The sequence below is a fragment of the Phragmites australis genome, chromosome 14 (genome assembly GCF_958298935.1).
Source record: "Phragmites australis chromosome 14, lpPhrAust1.1, whole genome shotgun sequence".
Lineage (NCBI taxonomy): Eukaryota > Viridiplantae > Streptophyta > Magnoliopsida > Poales > Poaceae > Phragmites > Phragmites australis.
The window spans coordinates 81,140-100,465 of record NC_084934.1 but is presented as its reverse complement, the minus strand read 5'-3'; the positions used below and the strand labels follow the sequence as shown (position 1 = coordinate 100,465).

General features: G+C 45.8%; 3 protein-coding genes across 5 annotated transcripts; 2 read left to right on the top strand and 1 right to left on the bottom strand.

Annotated features, from left to right (window-relative positions):
* The first annotated feature begins 4,360 nt into the window (after positions 1 to 4,360).
* On the top strand, positions 4,361 to 6,469 carry LOC133891603 (uncharacterized). The gene has a single exon (XM_062332330.1). It carries the CDS (start codon positions 5,141 to 5,143, stop codon positions 6,137 to 6,139), a length of 999 nt encoding a protein of 332 aa, XP_062188314.1. The 5' UTR covers positions 4,361 to 5,140; the 3' UTR covers positions 6,140 to 6,469.
* Positions 6,470 to 8,224: 1,755 nt separating this feature from the next.
* Positions 8,225 to 12,465, top strand: LOC133890893 (probable proline transporter 2). 3 transcript variants are annotated; one of them, XM_062331516.1, is made up of 8 exons: positions 8,225 to 8,855; positions 9,320 to 9,563; positions 10,368 to 10,592; positions 10,755 to 10,849; positions 10,988 to 11,177; positions 11,318 to 11,442; positions 11,514 to 11,729; positions 11,910 to 12,465. In XM_062331516.1, exons 1-8 carry the CDS (start codon positions 8,850 to 8,852, stop codon positions 12,288 to 12,290), a joined length of 1,482 nt encoding a protein of 493 aa, XP_062187500.1. In that variant the 5' UTR covers positions 8,225 to 8,849; the 3' UTR covers positions 12,291 to 12,465. The 3 variants fall into 3 exon arrangements, with proteins under 3 accessions (XP_062187500.1, XP_062187501.1, XP_062187502.1); XM_062331517.1 differs by lacking the exon at positions 9,320 to 9,563 and having other exon boundaries at positions 8,227 to 8,855; XM_062331518.1 differs by lacking the exons at positions 8,225 to 8,855; positions 9,320 to 9,563 and adding an exon at positions 9,744 to 9,850.
* A 44-nt stretch (positions 12,466 to 12,509) lies between these two features.
* Positions 12,510 to 12,946, bottom strand: LOC133891147 (uncharacterized). The gene has a single exon (XM_062331869.1). It carries the CDS (start codon positions 12,944 to 12,946, stop codon positions 12,527 to 12,529), a length of 420 nt encoding a protein of 139 aa, XP_062187853.1. The 3' UTR covers positions 12,510 to 12,526.
* Positions 12,947 to 19,326: the final 6,380 nt, after the last annotated feature.

Sequence of the window (19,326 nt, the reverse complement as noted above, 5' to 3'; positions counted from 1 at the left end):
AGACTTCCGCACACTTTCCCCTCTCCATAGTAAAAAGGTGACATAGAGGCGATCTTCCGATCCTGCGTTGATCTCGCCATACACTCTCCTATGGTGGCCTCACCGGCGCTGGAGGGAGAGGGGAATTGGTAGATCGACGTTGGGGGTAGCTTGTAGTGTAGTTAGTAGCTTCTATGGTTGTAGTTTGGTAGGTTTGCGGTTCGGTGGTGCTTGTTCTAGGGGTTCCACGCCGTCTTTTGTTCCTCAAGGTGGTCTACGGCGACCGCGTCCTTGTCAACTTCTTCTCCAGCGATCTCCTTGAGTGGTCTATGTATGTAAGCAGGTTCCTTTGTGAAGGGGGGGGGGGGGATTTTGTCGATCCCCTTTTTCTGTGTGCGTTTTGGGTTGTCGGGTTTTGATTTGGCGATGTATGCCTCCATCTTCGACGACGTTGTACATGGAGGAGCCAGTTGTGGTTTTCTTCTACTGATTTTGATAGTGTAGCTTCCGATGGTCTTTCACAATGGAAAAGACACATTGGAGGAGTTCTGGTGGTGCTGAATACTGTGCCTTCTCAAAGTTTGAGTTTCTCCATACAAGTCAACAGGAGAGATGGTTTTAGCCTTCATTGTTTCGCATCGTTTTGCATAAACACAACAGCGGGATGTGCGGCGAAAGACATCAAATGGGAGGAAGAAGACGCTGAGGACCTCAATGTTCTTCTTTTCAAATTTTGTGTTGTTCTGGGTCCAAATGTAAAAGGGATGTACGTTCCTCCAAGTTTAATCCAATCCTAAACCCCTTTCAAAAAAGGAAAAGTCCATTTTACACCCTCGAACTGACACAAAAGTCCGATTTTGAAACCCAAACTCACAAACCGGGCACTCCACGACTTCCAACTGCTGAATTCGGACAGAGAATACCCCCGTGGTGATTCCACCCCGGTTTTGGAACACGTCGGCCGTCTAGCGTGGCTCTCTTTGCTGAGTCAGCAGCTGGGTTGAGCACAGGGGGTTAAAGGGGTAGGGTGAAAGCCTAATCCTCAAATCCATCAAAGATCCGGACATGGCAACATCATGGAGCTCGAACGAGTCGGGCTCTTCTTCTCGACTGGGCGGCGGCGATGGGGAGTATGCGTCCCCCCATTTGGTATAGGGAGCGACCTCTTTACTATGAGCCTGGAGTGTCCTGCATGTGTGGTGAGAAGGCAGCGCGGTGGATATCTTGGAGCGACAAGAACCTAGGGAGGAAGTACCTGAAATGCTTCCGTGCTCATGTGAGTTTCTCTTTTGTGGCTGAAGATTCGATTGGTTTGATATTTTTCTTCTTGTTGTGCTATGATTTGAGTCGATTTCAGACCGATGGATGCAATTTCTGGAAGTGTTATGAAAGGAAGAGTACAACTGCGTTCATCGATTACCTACTAATCGATTTGTGTGACATCATTAGGGCACTGAGGAAGAAGAACAAGCAGATGAAGTCGCATTTGGGTGAAGCCATGAGAACGATGGATGAGCAGGTCGAAGAGGTAGCTGGTCTAAGGAAGCACGTGGCAGAGAAGGATGGTGCAAATGCTCAACTGATGGAGAGGGTCAACAAGTTAGAGAAGGAGAAAGTTGCCTTCATTGTTGTATTTGTGGCTTGTTTTGCTAGGATTCATGTTTAGCTAGTGAGATGGCAATTTATGCAAGTGTATCCTGGTGTTAATGGTACTTATATCCTAGTGTTTAATTGAGATGGCAGTTTATGCACTGAACATAAGCTTATGCACTGAAATTGAGTTTATGCACTGAATTTGTTTCACCAACAAGAGGCAAACATGTAGCACAACAAATTTTCAACAAGAGGCAAACATTTATCACAATAGATAGGCCAACATTCTAGCAATACATGTTCAAATAGGAAATTAAGGCAAGCCAATAGTCTGGCAATACATGTTCAGATAGCAACTTAAGATAGGCCAATAGACTGGCAATACATGTTCAGATAGCAACTTAAAACAGGCCAATAGCCTAGCAATACAAGTTCTTGATATAGCATAGTACGAGGCCAACATTCTAGCAATACATAACAGGCATATCACCTGCATTACATCTGATCAGAACCACCAGGAGGCAACAGAAGTTGTGGTTGTGGTTTTCCTGGCTTTGGTGTAGATTTCTTTCTCTTTGGTGGCTCCTGGGTACTAACTTTACCAAAAGCTTCCAGATGTTACATTGATTGTAACACTAGAGCTTGCCTATGCCAATGGGAGCTTGGCATGTAGATTCAGAGAAGCATTGCCACCTACTGATGTGGACACCTTAGCCTTGGATGATGTCTTGGTAAATCCCTCCTTCTGCATAGTAGACTAGAAGCAACTATGATGGTTAGGAAGGGAATGAGGTATCATAAATTGAGTAATTTTGAACTAAGTACATGTCTTAGTTGTTCCTGTACTGTCAGATATATGTATTGTGGTACCAGATGGCATGCCACTTGTACTTCTCTTTCTTTTGCTGGACATCTTTACAGCACTGCATGAGCTTTGTTGTGTGCTGGTCACAATGACCATGGCATTTGGAGCAGGTGTAGCAGCTGGAGTTGTTGATGTAGGCCCTCCATTCTTTTTGGAACAAATACTTATACTGTGTCCAACACCTTTGCACACTTTGTATCTGATTATTGTCCCTGCTCTTGAGATTCTAGTTGGTTTGGGTTTCTCATGTGGCTCTCTCTTCCTCTCTTTCTTGGGCCTTCCTAGCATCCTTACATAAGGTGGAGCTTTTGGCTTTTCCCTATCTGAGATGGGCCAGCTATGCATACCCTCAACTGGTTGTAGGTAGTGGTTGTAGGTTTTTTGAACTCCTCTACTGAGTAGCAGTTGGGAATGTAAGAATCTAGGTTATTTGTTTTGAAGAAAATGCATGATATTGCATGAGGACATGGCAAACCTGACAGTTGCCAGTACCTGTAAGAACATGTTTTGTCAAAAAGGTTGACAGTGCACCTATGATCTTTGTGTTTAACTTCAAAGCAGTCAACACCATTACTAATAGCATGACACATTCCAGATTCAGTGATATAAGCATTTGGCTTCTTCAAGATATTGGGGCATATGCTAACATTCTACCTTTCTAACTTAGGATTGTTTTCTTGAATCCTAACCATACTTTTCCTCCTTATGATCTCAAGTATTGTAATGATTGGAAAAAACCTAGCCTCAATAATCCATTTGTTGAAGGACTCACACATGTTGTTATCTATTGAGTCACAGTTAGAGTCTAACCTGAACCATGCTCTACTCCAGTGATATGGATAAGTGCTCATAACTGCTTCAGCTCCTTCCCTTGTACTCTGTGCTAGCTTTGCTCTTGCCATGTTGAACAGACTCTTGTATGGTGCCTTGGGGCCTCAACGTATATGTCCACAACACATCCCTCATCAGTGCAATTTGACATGTGCAGGCATGTCTTGTCGTGCAACAAAACACGAAGCTCGGTGGCAAGATCCTGCCCAAGGAACAGCTAGTGCAACAAGTAGCCAACCGAAACAATGCAATGGTCCTTCATATGTCCAATCACTTATGGCAACGACACTTTCTCCCTTTCAATGTAAGACATCCCCTCATTTTCACCATAATAATTCAGCTTCTTCCTATCATGGATGAACTCCCCGTTGAAATGAAACCTCACATTAAGGGTCCCAAGAACATCCATGTTGCTATTGTGCATGCAAATCAAAGGAAAAAAGAAGTAAACAACGATATCTAAACATTTTTTTACTCTTCCCAACCCTACAACCACGCATCTAAACAAAAGCAAGGGATTCCCCAAAAGCAAATAGGGGCCCGATGCACTAACCTCGTCCACCCTTCAGGTTTACTCCAACATCAGTTCTTCGGCCCTGTCACTGGAGCACCGTCGGAGATGTCGTCACAGATCTACAGCTTCTGTCGCCTCCCGGGCCGCCACAAAGCTTCGGATGGGGAATGGGAAATTTTTTGGAGAGAGCGTTTGTGCGTGTGTGTGAGAGAGCGGCTGGGGTGTTTTAGGATGACTTGGCAAGAAGAGTCACGCTGAACTGCTGATGTGTTCTAAAACTGTGGTGGAATCACCGTGGGGTATTCTCTGTCCGGATTCAGCAGTCGGAGGTCGTGAAGTGCCGATTTATGAGTTCGGATTTTAAAATCGGATTTTTATATTAGTTAAGGGTGTAACATGAACTTTCATGTCAGTTCAAAATCGGACTTTCATGTCGCTATCTACAAAATGAAATGGACTGGACTGGTCCATTATATCATGTATGCATCTAGGTTATATTTAGCATTGCCAGCACGCCCGTGATTCGGTCTGTCCTTTATATTCATGCTTCACCCAACGCTCCATCGATCTGAAAATATACACGATCGAGTAGAAAAGAACCAAGGGAAGAAACAAGGCTGGAAAGGGCAGCGAGGCACTCCTTTTCATAGTCTATCTACTGTTTGTTAGTGGTGGCTGTCTGTTCAACTTTTTGAGGAGAGGACAGAAGAGAGAGAGAGAGTGGGGAAGAAGAGGTCGAGGCAAAGGGGAGGAGCAGCAGCTAGAGCTAGGCAGCAGGTTAGGCTAGGTTCGGTTCAGTTCGGTTAGGTGGCGAGCTCACTCAGTTAATTCTTCACTCCAAGTCAATCCAAGGAGTGTTGTGTTGCCTTCTTTCTTCTACCCTCCTCGATCCTCCTCAGTAACCACTGTAGAGAAAGAGAGAGAGAGGGGCAGCCGGGCAGGCAAAGCAAAAGGCAACACAGGAATGAAAAGCAAGCAAAAGCAGCTCAGCTTGGAGGCCACACACACACACACTCTCTCTCTCTCTCATCTGTTCGATCTATCCATTCACTCCCTTTCCCCTGCACTCTGCAAGCCAAACCACTCCATCCCACCGTGTCATCTCTTCTCATCTCGCCTGTAAATCTGACCCAATCTCATCTTAGGAGGATGGGCTGAGCTGAGGTGACAAGCTGCAAGTGTCATGATCGCATTGCAATCGGTGTCGGGAGATGCAAATGCAAGCTAGCAGCAGCAAACTAATGACGATAACCTGCTTACTAGAGGTGGCGGCGTGATTTGATTTGATTTGATTCGATTTACTCCATCCATCTTGTGCTTGCTCACTCCTTTCATCTCGCTCCTCCACCCTGCTGCCAATGGCAGTGGAGATGACGACTCGCCGTAGCTGCAGCCGCAACACGCCGCCGCTCATTTTGTCGCTCCTCCTCATGCTGCTACCATCCTCCTCCGCCGCCAGTTCGTCCTTCTCCCTCGACTTCTTCCCCGGCGCCGGCGCCATCGCCCAGCTCGCCCTCTCCGGCTCCGCCAATGCCGCCTCCAGCGCCGTCTCCATGGCCTCCCCCAGCGCCCGGGTCCAGTACAGGAACCCCATCGTCTTCTCCTTCGCGGGCGGGTGCGGCTTCTCCACCTACTTCTCCTTCGCCCTCCCACCACCACAGTCATCCCTCGCCTTCTTCCTCACGCCCTCACCCTTCCCCTCCCGCTCGCCCCCCGCCCTCGCCGTCGTCTTCTCCGCGCGACACATCCGAGTTGACCTCGCCGGCCGCACCGCCCTCCAGACCCAGTCCCACTCCCCCAGGAGGCAAAGGCTGCACTCGTGGATAGACTACAACGCCACCTCCGCCACGCTCCATGTCGGCCTCTCCGCAGCGCGCCTGCCCAAGCCGCCGCCCGCGCTGCTCTCCTACCCGCTCGATCTGTCCCCGGTCCTCCGGAGGGGCCTTATGCTGACTGGCTTCCAGTTCCAGGCCTCCTCCGCCGCTGCCGGCAATTGCAGCCTCTTCAGCTGGGCCTTCCGGGCCATCCACGGAGCTCCCTACCGGATGCACTCCCAGCCGCTCAACCCCGCCGACCTGCTCACCACGCCGCCGCCCCAGCGTGTCCACCGCGCCCCTTACAACCCCTGGGGTGCTGCAGTGTCGCTGCTGTTCGCGGCCGCGTGCGGCGCCATGGTCACCTTCTTTGTGCTCTTTCTCTGGTACTCCGTGGTGGCGCGCCGCCCCGTCGCGCCGGTGGAGTACCCCATGCACCCCTCGGACGTCGTCTACGAGAAGATTGTGCTCGTCGGAGTCAAGGACGAGGCAACCGCTGTCGACAACGATGTGCCTCCTCCTCCTTCCGGCGGTAACAAGTAGATGCTCCTCCTTCGATCCTCAACTACTAGCTCTAGCTCGTCTTGCTTGTTTTCATTCTTGCAAGTGTGTTGTAAGTAGTACCGTCGACGATCAGCTACTACAGTATAATTGCTGCGGTGGAAACTGCAGATTTTGCGACCAAAGACAAGAGCGCAAACTCTGCACTTTCCACCCAAATTATATTGGCAAGTTGTAGCTCGTCATGTCATCCACCACTATCCTGCTACCTACTATTTCCTTTCCTTTCTTGTAATGAAAGAATTGCTTAGTGATGTGCTAGTGTTTCACTTCTCAATTCTAACTCAGAAGGTGATCCTTGTTTCGGTTAAATGCATACTGTGTACTTGTTCAAGAAGACTGCATTTTTTCGCTATAAGCCTATAATCATCATGATTCGAATTGTATCTCACCAAATCACCACTTATCCATCCGGTATTATACCGGGGTTATTTAGTTATTTACCACTCAATATGCACGCCTCTGGGAGATTGCCACTAAATAGGAGATTGCCACTAATTAGGTCTGCGAATTCCTCAATTTCATGCCACAAAATAGGATGTAGGTCCATCTCAAGTTGCCAAGTGGAGTAGAATGCAACTTGTAGAACTTCATATTTTTGCATAGAGAACAAATATTTGGGCTGCTTTCGGGTAGCCAAAGGTACCTTGCATTGATATCATGTAATTTCACCATAGTGCTGAATTCGGTATGGGAGCTACTAGGATGGATTATAGATATTACTATATTCATAGTACTTCTTTCAGTTAGGTGCTACAATCCAGAATATGGAATTCAGAGTTGCGTTTAGTTTCTTTCTTTTCTTTTTTGGTGGAAATGTCACCGGGGTGGAGATTTGAATTTCATTTCGTAGTGGCTTCCATCCATACAGCCAAAATTACAGATTACAAGTGTGTTTTTACAACCAACAGAGTACAGGTGAGTTGCTTTTAGTTGGGATAGTGGCAGTTTGGGATCAAGTGCTGCTGTTAGTAATAGCATACCAGATACATTTTGGAAATTTTGTGGCAGCCAGATGATTTGGAAGACCGGACATATCATATGCATATTATGACACTGGATTGTATGTAGAATTCTAATGTCAGCTGATTTTTTTTTTAAAAATCTATTTACGAACACATTGTCAGCTGATTTAACTGATGAACTTGAGGAGTAAAGAAAGTATTGCAGAGTTTATCTCCACAATTATGCAAGATGCTGTAATCTTGATTCGTCTCTTGTCAGAATGACATACAAGCTCCAACATGCATGTTGTTGTATTCTATTGTGGGAAGGAAAGGCATCTGGTTCATCTGAAATGAATGAAACAAATACTGATGAAATCTAGCGCGCCTTTGGCAGGAGTTGACTCTAGGTTCTGTTGTGCAGACAGGCACGCAGATAGATGCGGGGGATATATACTCCATTGCCGTCTTTGCTGCCAGAAAGTTTGGATATATACTCCATTGCCGTCTTTGCTGCCAGAAAGTTTTTGGTCGTGATTGGTCGTCCGTACAAGTTTTGTCCGCGAAACAAACTGATCTGATCGGAGTTATATTTTTTTAAAAAAAGAGAGTGTTTGATTGTTTGTATCTGTCTGGATAAGTTAAGCTGAGTTTTTGTTTGGTTGATCGAATCTGATACTGTATGAGTGGATATAAGAGTTGAAACTGTAATTAGTTTCTCGTATGAAGATAATTTTGTGACATTGATAAGCGAGTCTGTCTAGATGAACAGATGCAGGGTTATGCTGTAGATGTATATTTACATCCATTATATATGAATAATTAAATATATATTTTTTGAAAATTATAGATATCTACTAAATTAGATTGCTCTGCTGCATGCAACCTTTGAGGAAGGAACCTAACTCTAACTGGCCCTATACCACACGACCGCCTCTTTCCTCTTTATGCTAGTTATTTTTGGAAGGAAAATAAATATAAACTGTATGAAGATATTTATTTAGGAGGATGGCGTGTCCTCGTCTCTCCCTTCTTTTGTCGTGGTTACAGTATTATTTTGGACCCACAAGTAGCGATCAATCACCGTCTCTCTAAAGCAGGAAATGATCTAGACGTATATATTATTTGAGCTTGAGAACGGAGAGATTCATTTTTTCCTACGCTGCAAACAGTCTCTGGAACTGAAAGTGTCATATGCAGAATTAGGATCGATCGGTTCGTTGTTGGCGGAGGAGAGGAGAAAAGAGACCAGGCAGGCGGATTCCATTCCAAGAAGGAGCGCGATGCGATGCGATGCAAGAGAGAAATCCATCAATTTCCATATTCCAACCAACTGAAAAAACATCCTCCGATCCAACAAGATCTTGTTGGTTGAGTTGATTGAAGCAACCAACTCCAACTAACTAACGCATTCTTCTTCCCCTGCCTTGCACCGCCGTCGTCAGCTCTCTGCTTCTTGCTCGCTGCCGCACCCCATAAAAGAAAGAGTTTTGCCTGGCTTTGCTACGGTTGATTGCGACTGCAATTTCTTTCTCCACCACCTCCTTTTCTTCCCCGTTTATTGCAGGAGGAGGCATCGCTCTGCTTTGCTTGCTTTGTGCAGAGTTACTCCAATCTGCTGGTGGTGGTGGTGGTGGTGAGGGAATCGTGCAAAAGGCAAGGCGAGCCGATTGAGGCTGCTGCTGCGCGACCCCGCCGTGTGGCACGCCCACATCCCTACATTGATTGGATTCCCTCAAATCAAAGCAATGGATGTGAGTCGTCGTCTTCTCCGCCTCTCTTCTTTCTTGCACAATTTGGCCTTCTCTTTCTCTTCTTACTCTATTGAGTTGAATTGAATTAGCACTCAGCTGCCAAGATGACATGGCAATCACAGGCGATCCCATGAAAGAATACTACTACTAGTGTAGTAGATGACAAAAAGGGAATTTTTTTTTTTTTGCCACACTCTACTCGACTCGTGTACCACAAGAACAACACCACATGACGGATATGATACGATCGAATCGCACGAATAGACATACATTTTATTTTCCACCAATTGAATTATCGGTTGATTCATGCATCAATCAATAACAACGCGGGGATATGGATATGAATACGAATATGGAGCCGAAATCAATGGAGGAGGAGTCAAATTTTGTAAGTGGAGTATAACGATGCTACTTTTGGGGGCTAATGCGGCGGCTCTCCTTCCTCTTTATGTTATGATGAATAGGCCTCCTCTTCTTCTTCTTCTTGCACTACCACGGGCACGGAGCACCTGCACCTGCACCTGCACCCGCACCCGCACGACGACGAGTGGCCAGCCGCCCTCTCCAACTACGACTATCCTTCCTTGCCCACCCTGCCGGGTCTAGGGGAGACCGCGGAGAGGGCGCCGCTCCTGCTGCCCGACAAGATCATGGCTGCCGATGAGAGGGTCCACATCTCAGAGGATACGGCGCACCAGATTAGCGTTGGTAATCATTCATTCTTCACTCCCTTTTTCTTTCTTTCTTTCTTTCTTTCCCTGCCCGTTCTGTCTCTACTCTGTACCTTCAACCATCAACTGCTCGTCCATGAATGAATTGTTCTGCTATAAAAACTTCTAACAACTTGATTGCCGCTTCATTTCATATGTTGCCGCTTTACTTCAACAGTTCAACGAAATGGAATTTATGTTATTCTTGGGAAATTCTTGTACATTTATGTTTCACATCTTTCAGACTCTGATAATGGAAATATCTACAACATACAAGAAAAAAAGGTATGCTGATTTAGTCTGATGTTCAGTGATGGCTACTCTCTGTGTGCTTCCAGTACATCAAAGTGGAACCATGATGCAAATCGATGATTCACTTTGGGTTCAAAACCGAACTGAACAAATATTAAGAACATTAGGATTCACATTTGTGTCTTTTCAACTGCTAATTTTCTTCTGAATGCATGTTTGCATATCCATCATCAGATATTACTGTAGCTACCTTCATCTTCTTAAGAGGGCATGCATGTTTGCATATCCATCATCATATTCATATATTACTGTAGCTACCTTCATCTTCTTAAGAGGCTACACTGTCCGCCACTTCATGTCAGTGGCACTCTGATCTATGCATACCAAATCATGAAGCACAAGAAACAGTACATGCTACCCAAGAAGAGTAACCCAACTCATGCCTTTTATTCACCATGATGTGGGGAGATGTATACTAAAATTGTCGAGTACCTTTGGATCATAAATTTGGACGTATGGTTAAATCCTGGATGGTTTTGGTCACTTTCAGATCCTTGGTATCAAGTTGGATTCGTCCTGACAACGGGGGTGAATAGTGCATATGTTCTTGGATACTCTGGATCAATCATGGTCCCTTTAGGCTGGATCGGCGGGACATGCGGCCTGATCCTAGCTGCCGCAATATCGATGTACGCTAATGCTCTTCTTGCAAGACTTCATGAAGTTGGTGGCAAACGCCATATCAGATACAGAGATCTTGCTGGACGCATATATGGTTAGTGTTAATATCAGAACATTCCCCTTGCGTCAAGATTCTGAGCTTGTATATCTGGGTAGAATTCAAACAGTTATCACTAAATAAAATTGGTTTCATAATACAGTAAACTCACTTTGCTGCCCCAACATGATTGATTTTCTGTTATTTATGTGACTACAGGAAGAAAAATATACGCACTTACATGGGCTCTGCAATACATTAATCTTTTCATGATCAACACTGGCTTTATCATCTTAGCTGGCCAAGCTTTGAAGGTATATATATTACGAGAACCACTAACACGTTTTGTTAATGTTAAGGTTCGGTTTGTGACATTTATTTATGGTGCTAAATAAGTTTGTGTGATATTTTCCTCCAAATTTGTGAGTTGTGACCTCCTGACCCCTGTGCAGGCAACATATGTACTCTTTAGGGAAGACGGATTTCTAAAACTTCCCTACTGCATTGCAATATCAGGGTTTGTCTGTGCTCTTTTTGCCTTTGGAATCCCTTATTTATCTGCTCTCGGGATTTGGTTGGGATTCTCCACGGTTTTCAGCCTCATCTATATTGTGATAGCATTTGTGCTGTCACTGAGAGATGGTATTATTCTTTGGCCCCCTTTACAGCCGCCTTGCCAACTTTTATTCCATGATTTCATATGCATTTCCATTTACTGTCTAATATCCAGTGCTGGAAGTATGTTTAATATGACATTTTGTTTCATCATTGATTTTACAAAGGAATAACCACACCTGCAAGGGATTATAGTATTCCTGGATCACACTCAACTAGAGTCTTCAGTACAATAGGTGCTGTAGCAAACCTTGTATTTGCTTACAACACCGGAATGCTGCCAGAAATTCAAGTGAGTACAAATGGCCATTGTCTAGTGTTATTTGCCAGGAAATCACCTTATGTGTCGCGTATATATTGCAGGCAACAATAAGGCCTCCTGTGGTCAAGAACATGGAGAAGGCTCTATGGTTCCAGTTCACCGTTGGTTCATTGCCTCTCTATGCTGTGACCTTTATGGGTTACTGGGCTTATGGTTCCTCAACGTCAGGTTATCTACTGAATAGCGTCAACGGTCCAGTTTGGATAAAAGCCGTAGCAAATCTGTCGGCCTTTCTTCAGACTGTCATAGCATTACATGTAAGCCACCTTCCTCTAGTCCGAACTAGATCTTTTTCATTTCATCCATGAAGTCCAGGTTTGATTTATGTAATCCTATACCTCTTTCAAGTATTTATGTCACAGTATCTTATTTACTTATGTTGTAGCTCCCAATGTTAGTGCACTAACATGAGTTTTACGTGTACATATATTTCCCAGATATTTGCGAGCCCAATGTATGAGTTCTTGGACACAAGATACGGAAGTGGACATGGCGGTCCTTTTGCAATCCACAACATAATATTCAGAGTTGTTGTCAGGGGAGGCTACCTCAGCATCAACACGCTGGTGGCGGCGATGCTCCCATTCCTTGGCGACTTCATGAGCCTGACGGGTGCCCTCAGCACCTTCCCCCTGACGTTCGTTCTTGCAAATCACATGTACCTGATGGTGAAGAGGCATAAGCTGTCCAGCCTCCAGAAATGCTGGCACTGGCTGAATGTTGTTGGGTTCAGCATATTGGCTGTTGCGGCCGCGGTTGCTGCGCTACGGCTTATCATGCTTGATTCCAGTACTTACCACCTTTTTGCTGATCTTTGAAGTTTTTCGGCGGCGATGGGCTCCTTGATCATTTGACAGTTTTATCTTTTTCTTTCTTCTTTTTTGGGTGTTAGCTCAGCATAGTAATGGAAACAGTCAATTCAAGGCTGCAATAATAATGTAGGCAATCTTTGGTTGTTTAAATTCGGTCCGAATTGCAAGTTGTTTCAGATAATGCTGTGGTGACGAATCATGTGCAGCAAGCACCTCTAGTTTTATGATTGCTGCCTCTAGTTTTATGACAAATCAACAAGGAAGTTGATACTAGTGACAAGGAAGTTGATAGCACAAGGGATGGTGTCGATGCAGGACTTGTAGAGGATGCGGTGGTAGTCGAGCAGGGCGTCCTCGTTGGCGCCGTCCACCGGGTCGATCTCGAAGTTCCACACCACCAGCGTGCCCGAGTCGTCGCCGCCGCCGTAGTCGAAGAGGCTGACGGTGTTGCGGGAGCCGGTGAGGCTGACGTTGCCGTCCTCCATCAGGTATGTGTAGGAGCGGGAGGCGTGGTCCATGGAGATCAGCATCTCCCTGATCCACGACGGCGGCGGCGGCTCGTCAGAGCCAGATGACTGCAGATGCTGGGGAAACATGATGCAACACCCCGGATTTCTACCATCTCTCAAATTTTGGCAACGATTCCAACCATAGAATCCCATCTATGAACAATTAAGTACTACGTAGAGATTAACTTTAACGTGAGGATCACGATTTGGCGACAAAATTCCCGAAAAATCCCCTTCCTCTTTTCTCCTTTTATTTCTTTTTTCTTTCTTTTTCTTCCTGCTTCCCTTTTTCTTTTCTTCCTTCACTGGCCGCCGCCTAGGTTAACCATTTGGTCTATGGCGACTAGGCATTGATAATGAAGATAATGCTCCAGGCGCGTAGAATATGGGACGATGTCGGGCACGACGACACCGACCTCCAAGAAGAAAGGATGGCACTTCGAGTTGTACCGCTGGAGATGATCTCCACCCTCGTCGTAAACATGAGCGCTAAGGAGGCATGGGACGTCGTGAAAACCATTCATGTTGGAGTGGACCGTGTGCACATGACAACACGAGAAAGAGTTTGAAGGCATAGCGTTCCGTGATGGCGAGAGAAGATTTTGCAATGCGGCTAACCGGGCTCCCCCAACAACCTTGGCATCCTCAACAACTCAATTGAAGAACCCATGGTCGTTGAGAAGTTTATGTGCGTGGTGCCTCCCAAGTTCTCCCAAATCACTCTCAATTGAAAGCTTACTTGATCTCTCGATGTTATGTGTGGAGGAGTTCACTGGGAGGCTTGTGACGCTCGTTTCTCTCCCTCTCTCCGTTCTCTCTGACACGCGGACGCCGTCTGTCAGTCCCTTCCTCCACTCCCACTCCTCCTACGCTTGAGCTCGCAACTGCCTACTGAATCGCCGCCCACGTCTCTCCCTTCACTCCACGCTCCGACTCCGACTCCGCAATCGCACACCCTCCGCTCCTATAAAGGCCGCCCCACCCTCGCCGCTCTCTCGTTCTCCCTCAACCCCGTCGTCCCATCGCGTCGAGCTACCATTGCCACCCTTGAAGCTCTGTTGTGCGTCATCCGCGGCGTTCGAGCCCTCCCGACGCATCTGAGGCCACCGCCGGCTTTGCAGGAGCTCGAGAAGCCTCCCCCGTCGCTCCTCGACGCTGCTCCGTCACCGCAGGACTACCCTCGTCGAGCTCCGATGAGCCTCGCTGCCCTTCTCCGTCGCCAACACTCCCCGTAGCGCCTGAGACCCGCTGACCGCCTCTTCGGCATTGCAGGACCCCCAGCAAGCCTCTCCGATAGTCGAATTCCTCTCTCCACCGCTGGAGCCCCGTCCCCAAAGCACGCCGATGACCCTTGCCGCCGTTCACCGCCGCCCGCCGTCCCCGAGCTCTTCTCGACCGTCGAGAACCCCACGGTGAGGATCCTCGTGCGCTCCTCTTTCTGTTGCAGTAGATCCCGTCGAGATCCATTCTCAGACGCTCTAGATCGAGCATCTTCGATGATGTCCGAGGCTGTCGGTGATATGGGAACCAGGGGTCCCCGAGTCCCGAGGCTAGGACAACAGAGTGCCACATGGCGCCTTCCCTCAGAGACTTTTCCCCGAGGTCCGAGAAGACCAAGTTCCGGGAGAGGGTGCTCGGGGCTATGAACAGTGGTCCCCGAGTACCTAAGTTCCCCGATGACCCGAGCAGACACAGTTCCAGGAGAGGGCGTTCGGGGCCATGAATAGTGGTCCCCGAGTGCCCGATTTCCCTGAGGACCAAGAAAAGGCATATCCCGGAGAGAGTGCTCGGGGCTATGAACAGTAGTCCCCGAGCACCTAGAGTTCCCCGAGGGCCTGAGAAGTCCTTCACCGGTGGTCCCCACAAGGGCTCAGCGGTGAGGTGTCAATTGGTGAGAGGCCCGATGCTGCATTTAAGAGGGCGCATGGCCTGTCACTTCCAACCACTCCCCCACGCCTGCTGTCAGTCCCTGCCACGGTCTGGCAGAGAGGCGTGGGGACATTTAATGCGTGGGTCCCATCGCGCGTCATCCGGTGCGCCTCGGGATAACGTCGCAGGGCTCGAGGCGCAACGCCTACTGCCCTGCTGTGTCAGACTCGCTCTGACCGGGCGGGCACGCGGCGCTGCTCGGTGGCTGCCCGGCGGGCCCTCCCTGCTGCACGCGCTGAAAAGTGGGATGATGACGACAAGACTGGACGGGGGAGCGTTTTCAACCCCACCCCCCTGTAACGTCAAGCTGCAACCCATGATAGTTACTTTCCATTTATGGCGCTTTGGAACTCGCGCCCTCCTTTCTGGGCATAGGCCGCCCTGACGAGGTATAAGAAGGGGCGAGCTCCCCAGAACAAGGAGCTTCAGGTGGACAGAGGTCTGAGAGGTGCTCCAACACAGAAGTTCAAGAAGCTCAACAGACGAAGAACAAGACACATGAAGCTTTAGACTTAGACAAAAAACCCTTGTAACACAAGAGATCCTCAGAGAGGCATTTCCAGAGCATTTATAGCATACACACAGGAGTAGGGTATTACGCTCCATGCGGCCTGAACCTGTCTAAAGTCCCCTGAGCATTTATTTCCTCTACCATCCAATCATCCATTCCACCTGCATCTCATTTACTCTCATTTAATTCGCGTACGAGGTAGATTCAGAATCATCCCCCCCCCGGCCGAATCTCAAAGGGGGTCCCTCCGGATCCCCGCTTGTGGAGTTCATCCTCCGACAGAGGCGGTGCTGCCGCTTTTCTGTCGCCGCCGGCCGACAATGCCCCCCCATCGCCCTGAGCCATCCGATCCATAAGCAACGACTAAGATTAGATCAGGCCATACCCCTTCGAAAACCAATAATAAGCCATCGCGTGTCTCTATAATCCCCATCGGCATAGCCACGCCAGCATGCTATGTGGACGTTTTTGTCCTACGTGGCAAGCCACGTCAGCCTCCTAAGCCACGTGAGCATGCCAACGTCATAATTAGGTTTTATAAGCAAAATTAAATTTGTTAATTCTTTTCAACAGGTAATTTTGCTTTTAGCCCCTATAGTTTTGTTTATTTACATATAGGTCCCTTAACTTTTACAAATTAGTCCTTGAAACTTCCTATTTTTATCAAATAGCCCTTGTTCTTTCATAGAAAAGCCCATGTAGCTTAAAACCCTTATAACTTTTTTGTTATAGCTCCGTTTTAGACAATTCTTGTGCTCCCGCGATCATAGCAACGAGTACATCTGTTGGTTTTTATAGCGCTTTGCTACTATTTGGTGTACTATTCTTAGATGTTTATGCTTGCTTGTTTCCGGTTGTCGCAATTGCATTAGGAGATGAATAGTTTGTGAATCTACAGGACCAGACTTTCAAGGAGTTTGAGCAACCCGTTGTTGAAGACAAGTGTCCTTGATCACATTGACCCTATTGTATGAAAGTGTGTCTTTTACTTTCTAATTGCATGCTTTGTCAATATGAATCCCATGTTATGATTTATTAGTACTTTTCATGATTATTCTTGTCGTTGTTGTTGTAGTTTGGGTGTTAAGGGTAAAAATGTTTAGTTATGCTGTCAAGTTAGGTGGGATAAATGTTAATTTGATTAATGGTCTATGCAATATGAACCGGTTTGGGTAATCTTTTGTAGCAACATGGACCGTAGGGATCTCGGCAGGTTGGTTTGGTTGTTATGTTTGTTGTGTGTGCATTAGGTGATGTGCAAGTACCTGCTTTAGATCTTAAGGATCGGTTTATGGAGCATGTAATCCAGCTAAACAGCGCAACCACGAGGCCTATATGGGTACGACCTGATCAATTAATTAGCCACCCCTCTGATTCTGTAGGCACTAGTGGACGGTTGAGTGACACAAGATGTGGCATCTGTAGTGATGGAATCACTATTAGTGATGAAACTTTAGTGGGAGCTTACGGGACGGCGGGAGCTTTGTAAAGATCTTATAGTGATCTCTTAGCAACACACCGTAGGAAATGTGCAAGTGCTTGATTAGCATGGCAACATGGCGATTGTCACCTGATAATACGGGTGATGAAATCACGACTCGTGGGTAAAGTGTGGAAAATCTGTAGAGTATAAAACTGATCGATCAGCCATACTCATGATCAAGAGCGGGCTTAGACTTCTTCATGATCGATCAGTCGTGCTATGTATTTTTAAGTCCTAGATTAGATGGTATAGATGCAGTAAACCTAAGTCAAGCCTTTTTATCTCAAGCCCTCATGTCACGCTTTTCCACACTTGCGAAGTATGATATGCACTCACACTTGCTATTTTCAATAATAAATGTTGCTCAGTTGGAGAAGACTACACAGAGATCAAGGAAGCTGAAGACTACAATGAAGACAGATCGTCCTAGGTCGCGTTGCTCTCAGTCGATTGCATGTGGTGTGCCCTAAAGTTTCGCTGGAGTGTTCTCGTGTTCTTCCGCTGCTGTTCAAAACTCTTATATTTATTTCAATAAAGTTGTTTTGTTTGATATAGAATTGTTTATCACTGATGATGTCACTACAGGTATGATGAAATTAATTCTAACATACATATAAAATACATCTAATTATTCTTTTGAAAAACCGAACGTGACAAGGCTCAAAATGGTGGAGGATCGCTTTGACTCCGTCAGCACGGAGAACGCTAGCAACATGCTGCTCCTAACAAAAAAGAGGAATGGCTCGCACGGATGAAGCAGCGTCAAGAAAGCGGGAAACTAGCAGGGCACGAATGAAGCACAGATGAAGCATCCAACATAGGACGATAACGAGGACCTCACGCTCAAAATGACTAGGGAATAACAGCCAGACGCTACTGGAAAAATGGGTGGCTTTGGCGGGTAAGGAATATGGCCTCACACCCACTTCAGGGTATTTAATTTACTCGCACTCGCGTCGATCCAACGATCCCCCCTCTACATCTCTTCCCTCAGCCACGCCGATTCGTTGTCTTGGCCACTCGCCAGCATGCGCACCTCGCCAGAGTGCCCCCTCCCCGATGAATCCTCCGTCGTGCTCTCCCGGCTTGGCCTCTCCTTTGCTTGACTTGGTGCGGCTAGGGTTACCGACCTCACTGGCTTCCATGGCGGACTCACCGTCTCCTATGGCTCTAGCGCACTCCATTGACAATTGTTTGATGTCGGATGTCGATGTCACCGGCATCCATTCACCCCCACGAACATTTTTGAGAAAATGGATGTTGTTGTTCGAAGTAGGCGCGTGACCATTCAACTCTTGGCAAGCGATGAAGTGTTTTTTAGAGTTCTTTTATCTTTTATTTTAGCATCAGTAACTTTTTTTTGTGGTCGTACATTACCTTTATATAAAATTACTGATACTAGAATGTTTCTATCAAGTGTTGGAGTATGGAATGTAATTGGACAGAGAGTAGGCAAAATAGAGAGTGAATTGATTGTATTGTCATTGCACCGTGCTTATATATTTATACAAGATGAATAGATGGCCGTTGCCATTTCAAACAGACATTAGCAATTGATAATTGCATGTACTAATTGATCAAATAAACTTTAACACTCCTCTTTGATCAATTTTATCATTTGTATTTAACACAATGAAAACACATCCAAAAACCCAGTGGAAAAAAATATGAAGAGAAATATAATCATAATATGCCATCGAAAATTCCTTAAACCCTAGTGAGAAAAATATTAGGAGAAAATAGTATGGCATATATGAATGCTTATTTTTAATATTGCTTCATTAAATATAGTATATGAGAAACCAAAAACTCGTAAAGGGAAAAAGTGCAATATTCATGATCTGGTGATCATTAACAGGTTATATTTTAGGAGTTAACTCCCCGTAAACTTTACAAATCCCGAAGTCGTCTCATACCAATTCTATGAGCATATTTTTTGAATGTAGATATTGGTAACAACTTTGTGCATAAATATGCTAGATTTTCACAAGACTCTGCTTGCAAAATATTAATTTCTCCATTTTTCTGTAGTTCGTGAGGATAAAATAATTTTTGAAGCAATGTGTTTTATGATATTGCACTTTATATAATATATTTACATTTGAGCAATACAAGCAGCATTATCTTCATAGATAATTATAGGGGATTATGATAAACCTATACCGCATGATCCTTGACTATGATATTAATAATTCTACGAAGCCATAAATATTCATGTGGTGCTTCGTATAAAACAATTATTTCAAAATGATTAATGTAAGTGGCCACTAAAGTTTGTTTTGATGATTTCCACAAGTAGGTTGTACCACCATATAGGAAGACAAACCCAATTTATGATCAGGTATTATCAGGAACAGATAAATAGCCAGCATTAGTATATGCCACCATGGTCATATCTTTATTTATCTGAATAAATCAAGACCTTTTATACCATTGAGATATCTAAGTATCTATCTTGCACCAACCAAATGTTTTTTTGTTGAAGAAACACTATGTTTAGCTAGCAAGTTGACTACAAATGCAATGTCAGGTTTGGTGCTCATATGATACAAAGATATGAAACTTTAGATCCAAGTATCACTTCTTCATCATTCATATGTCTGAATGGAT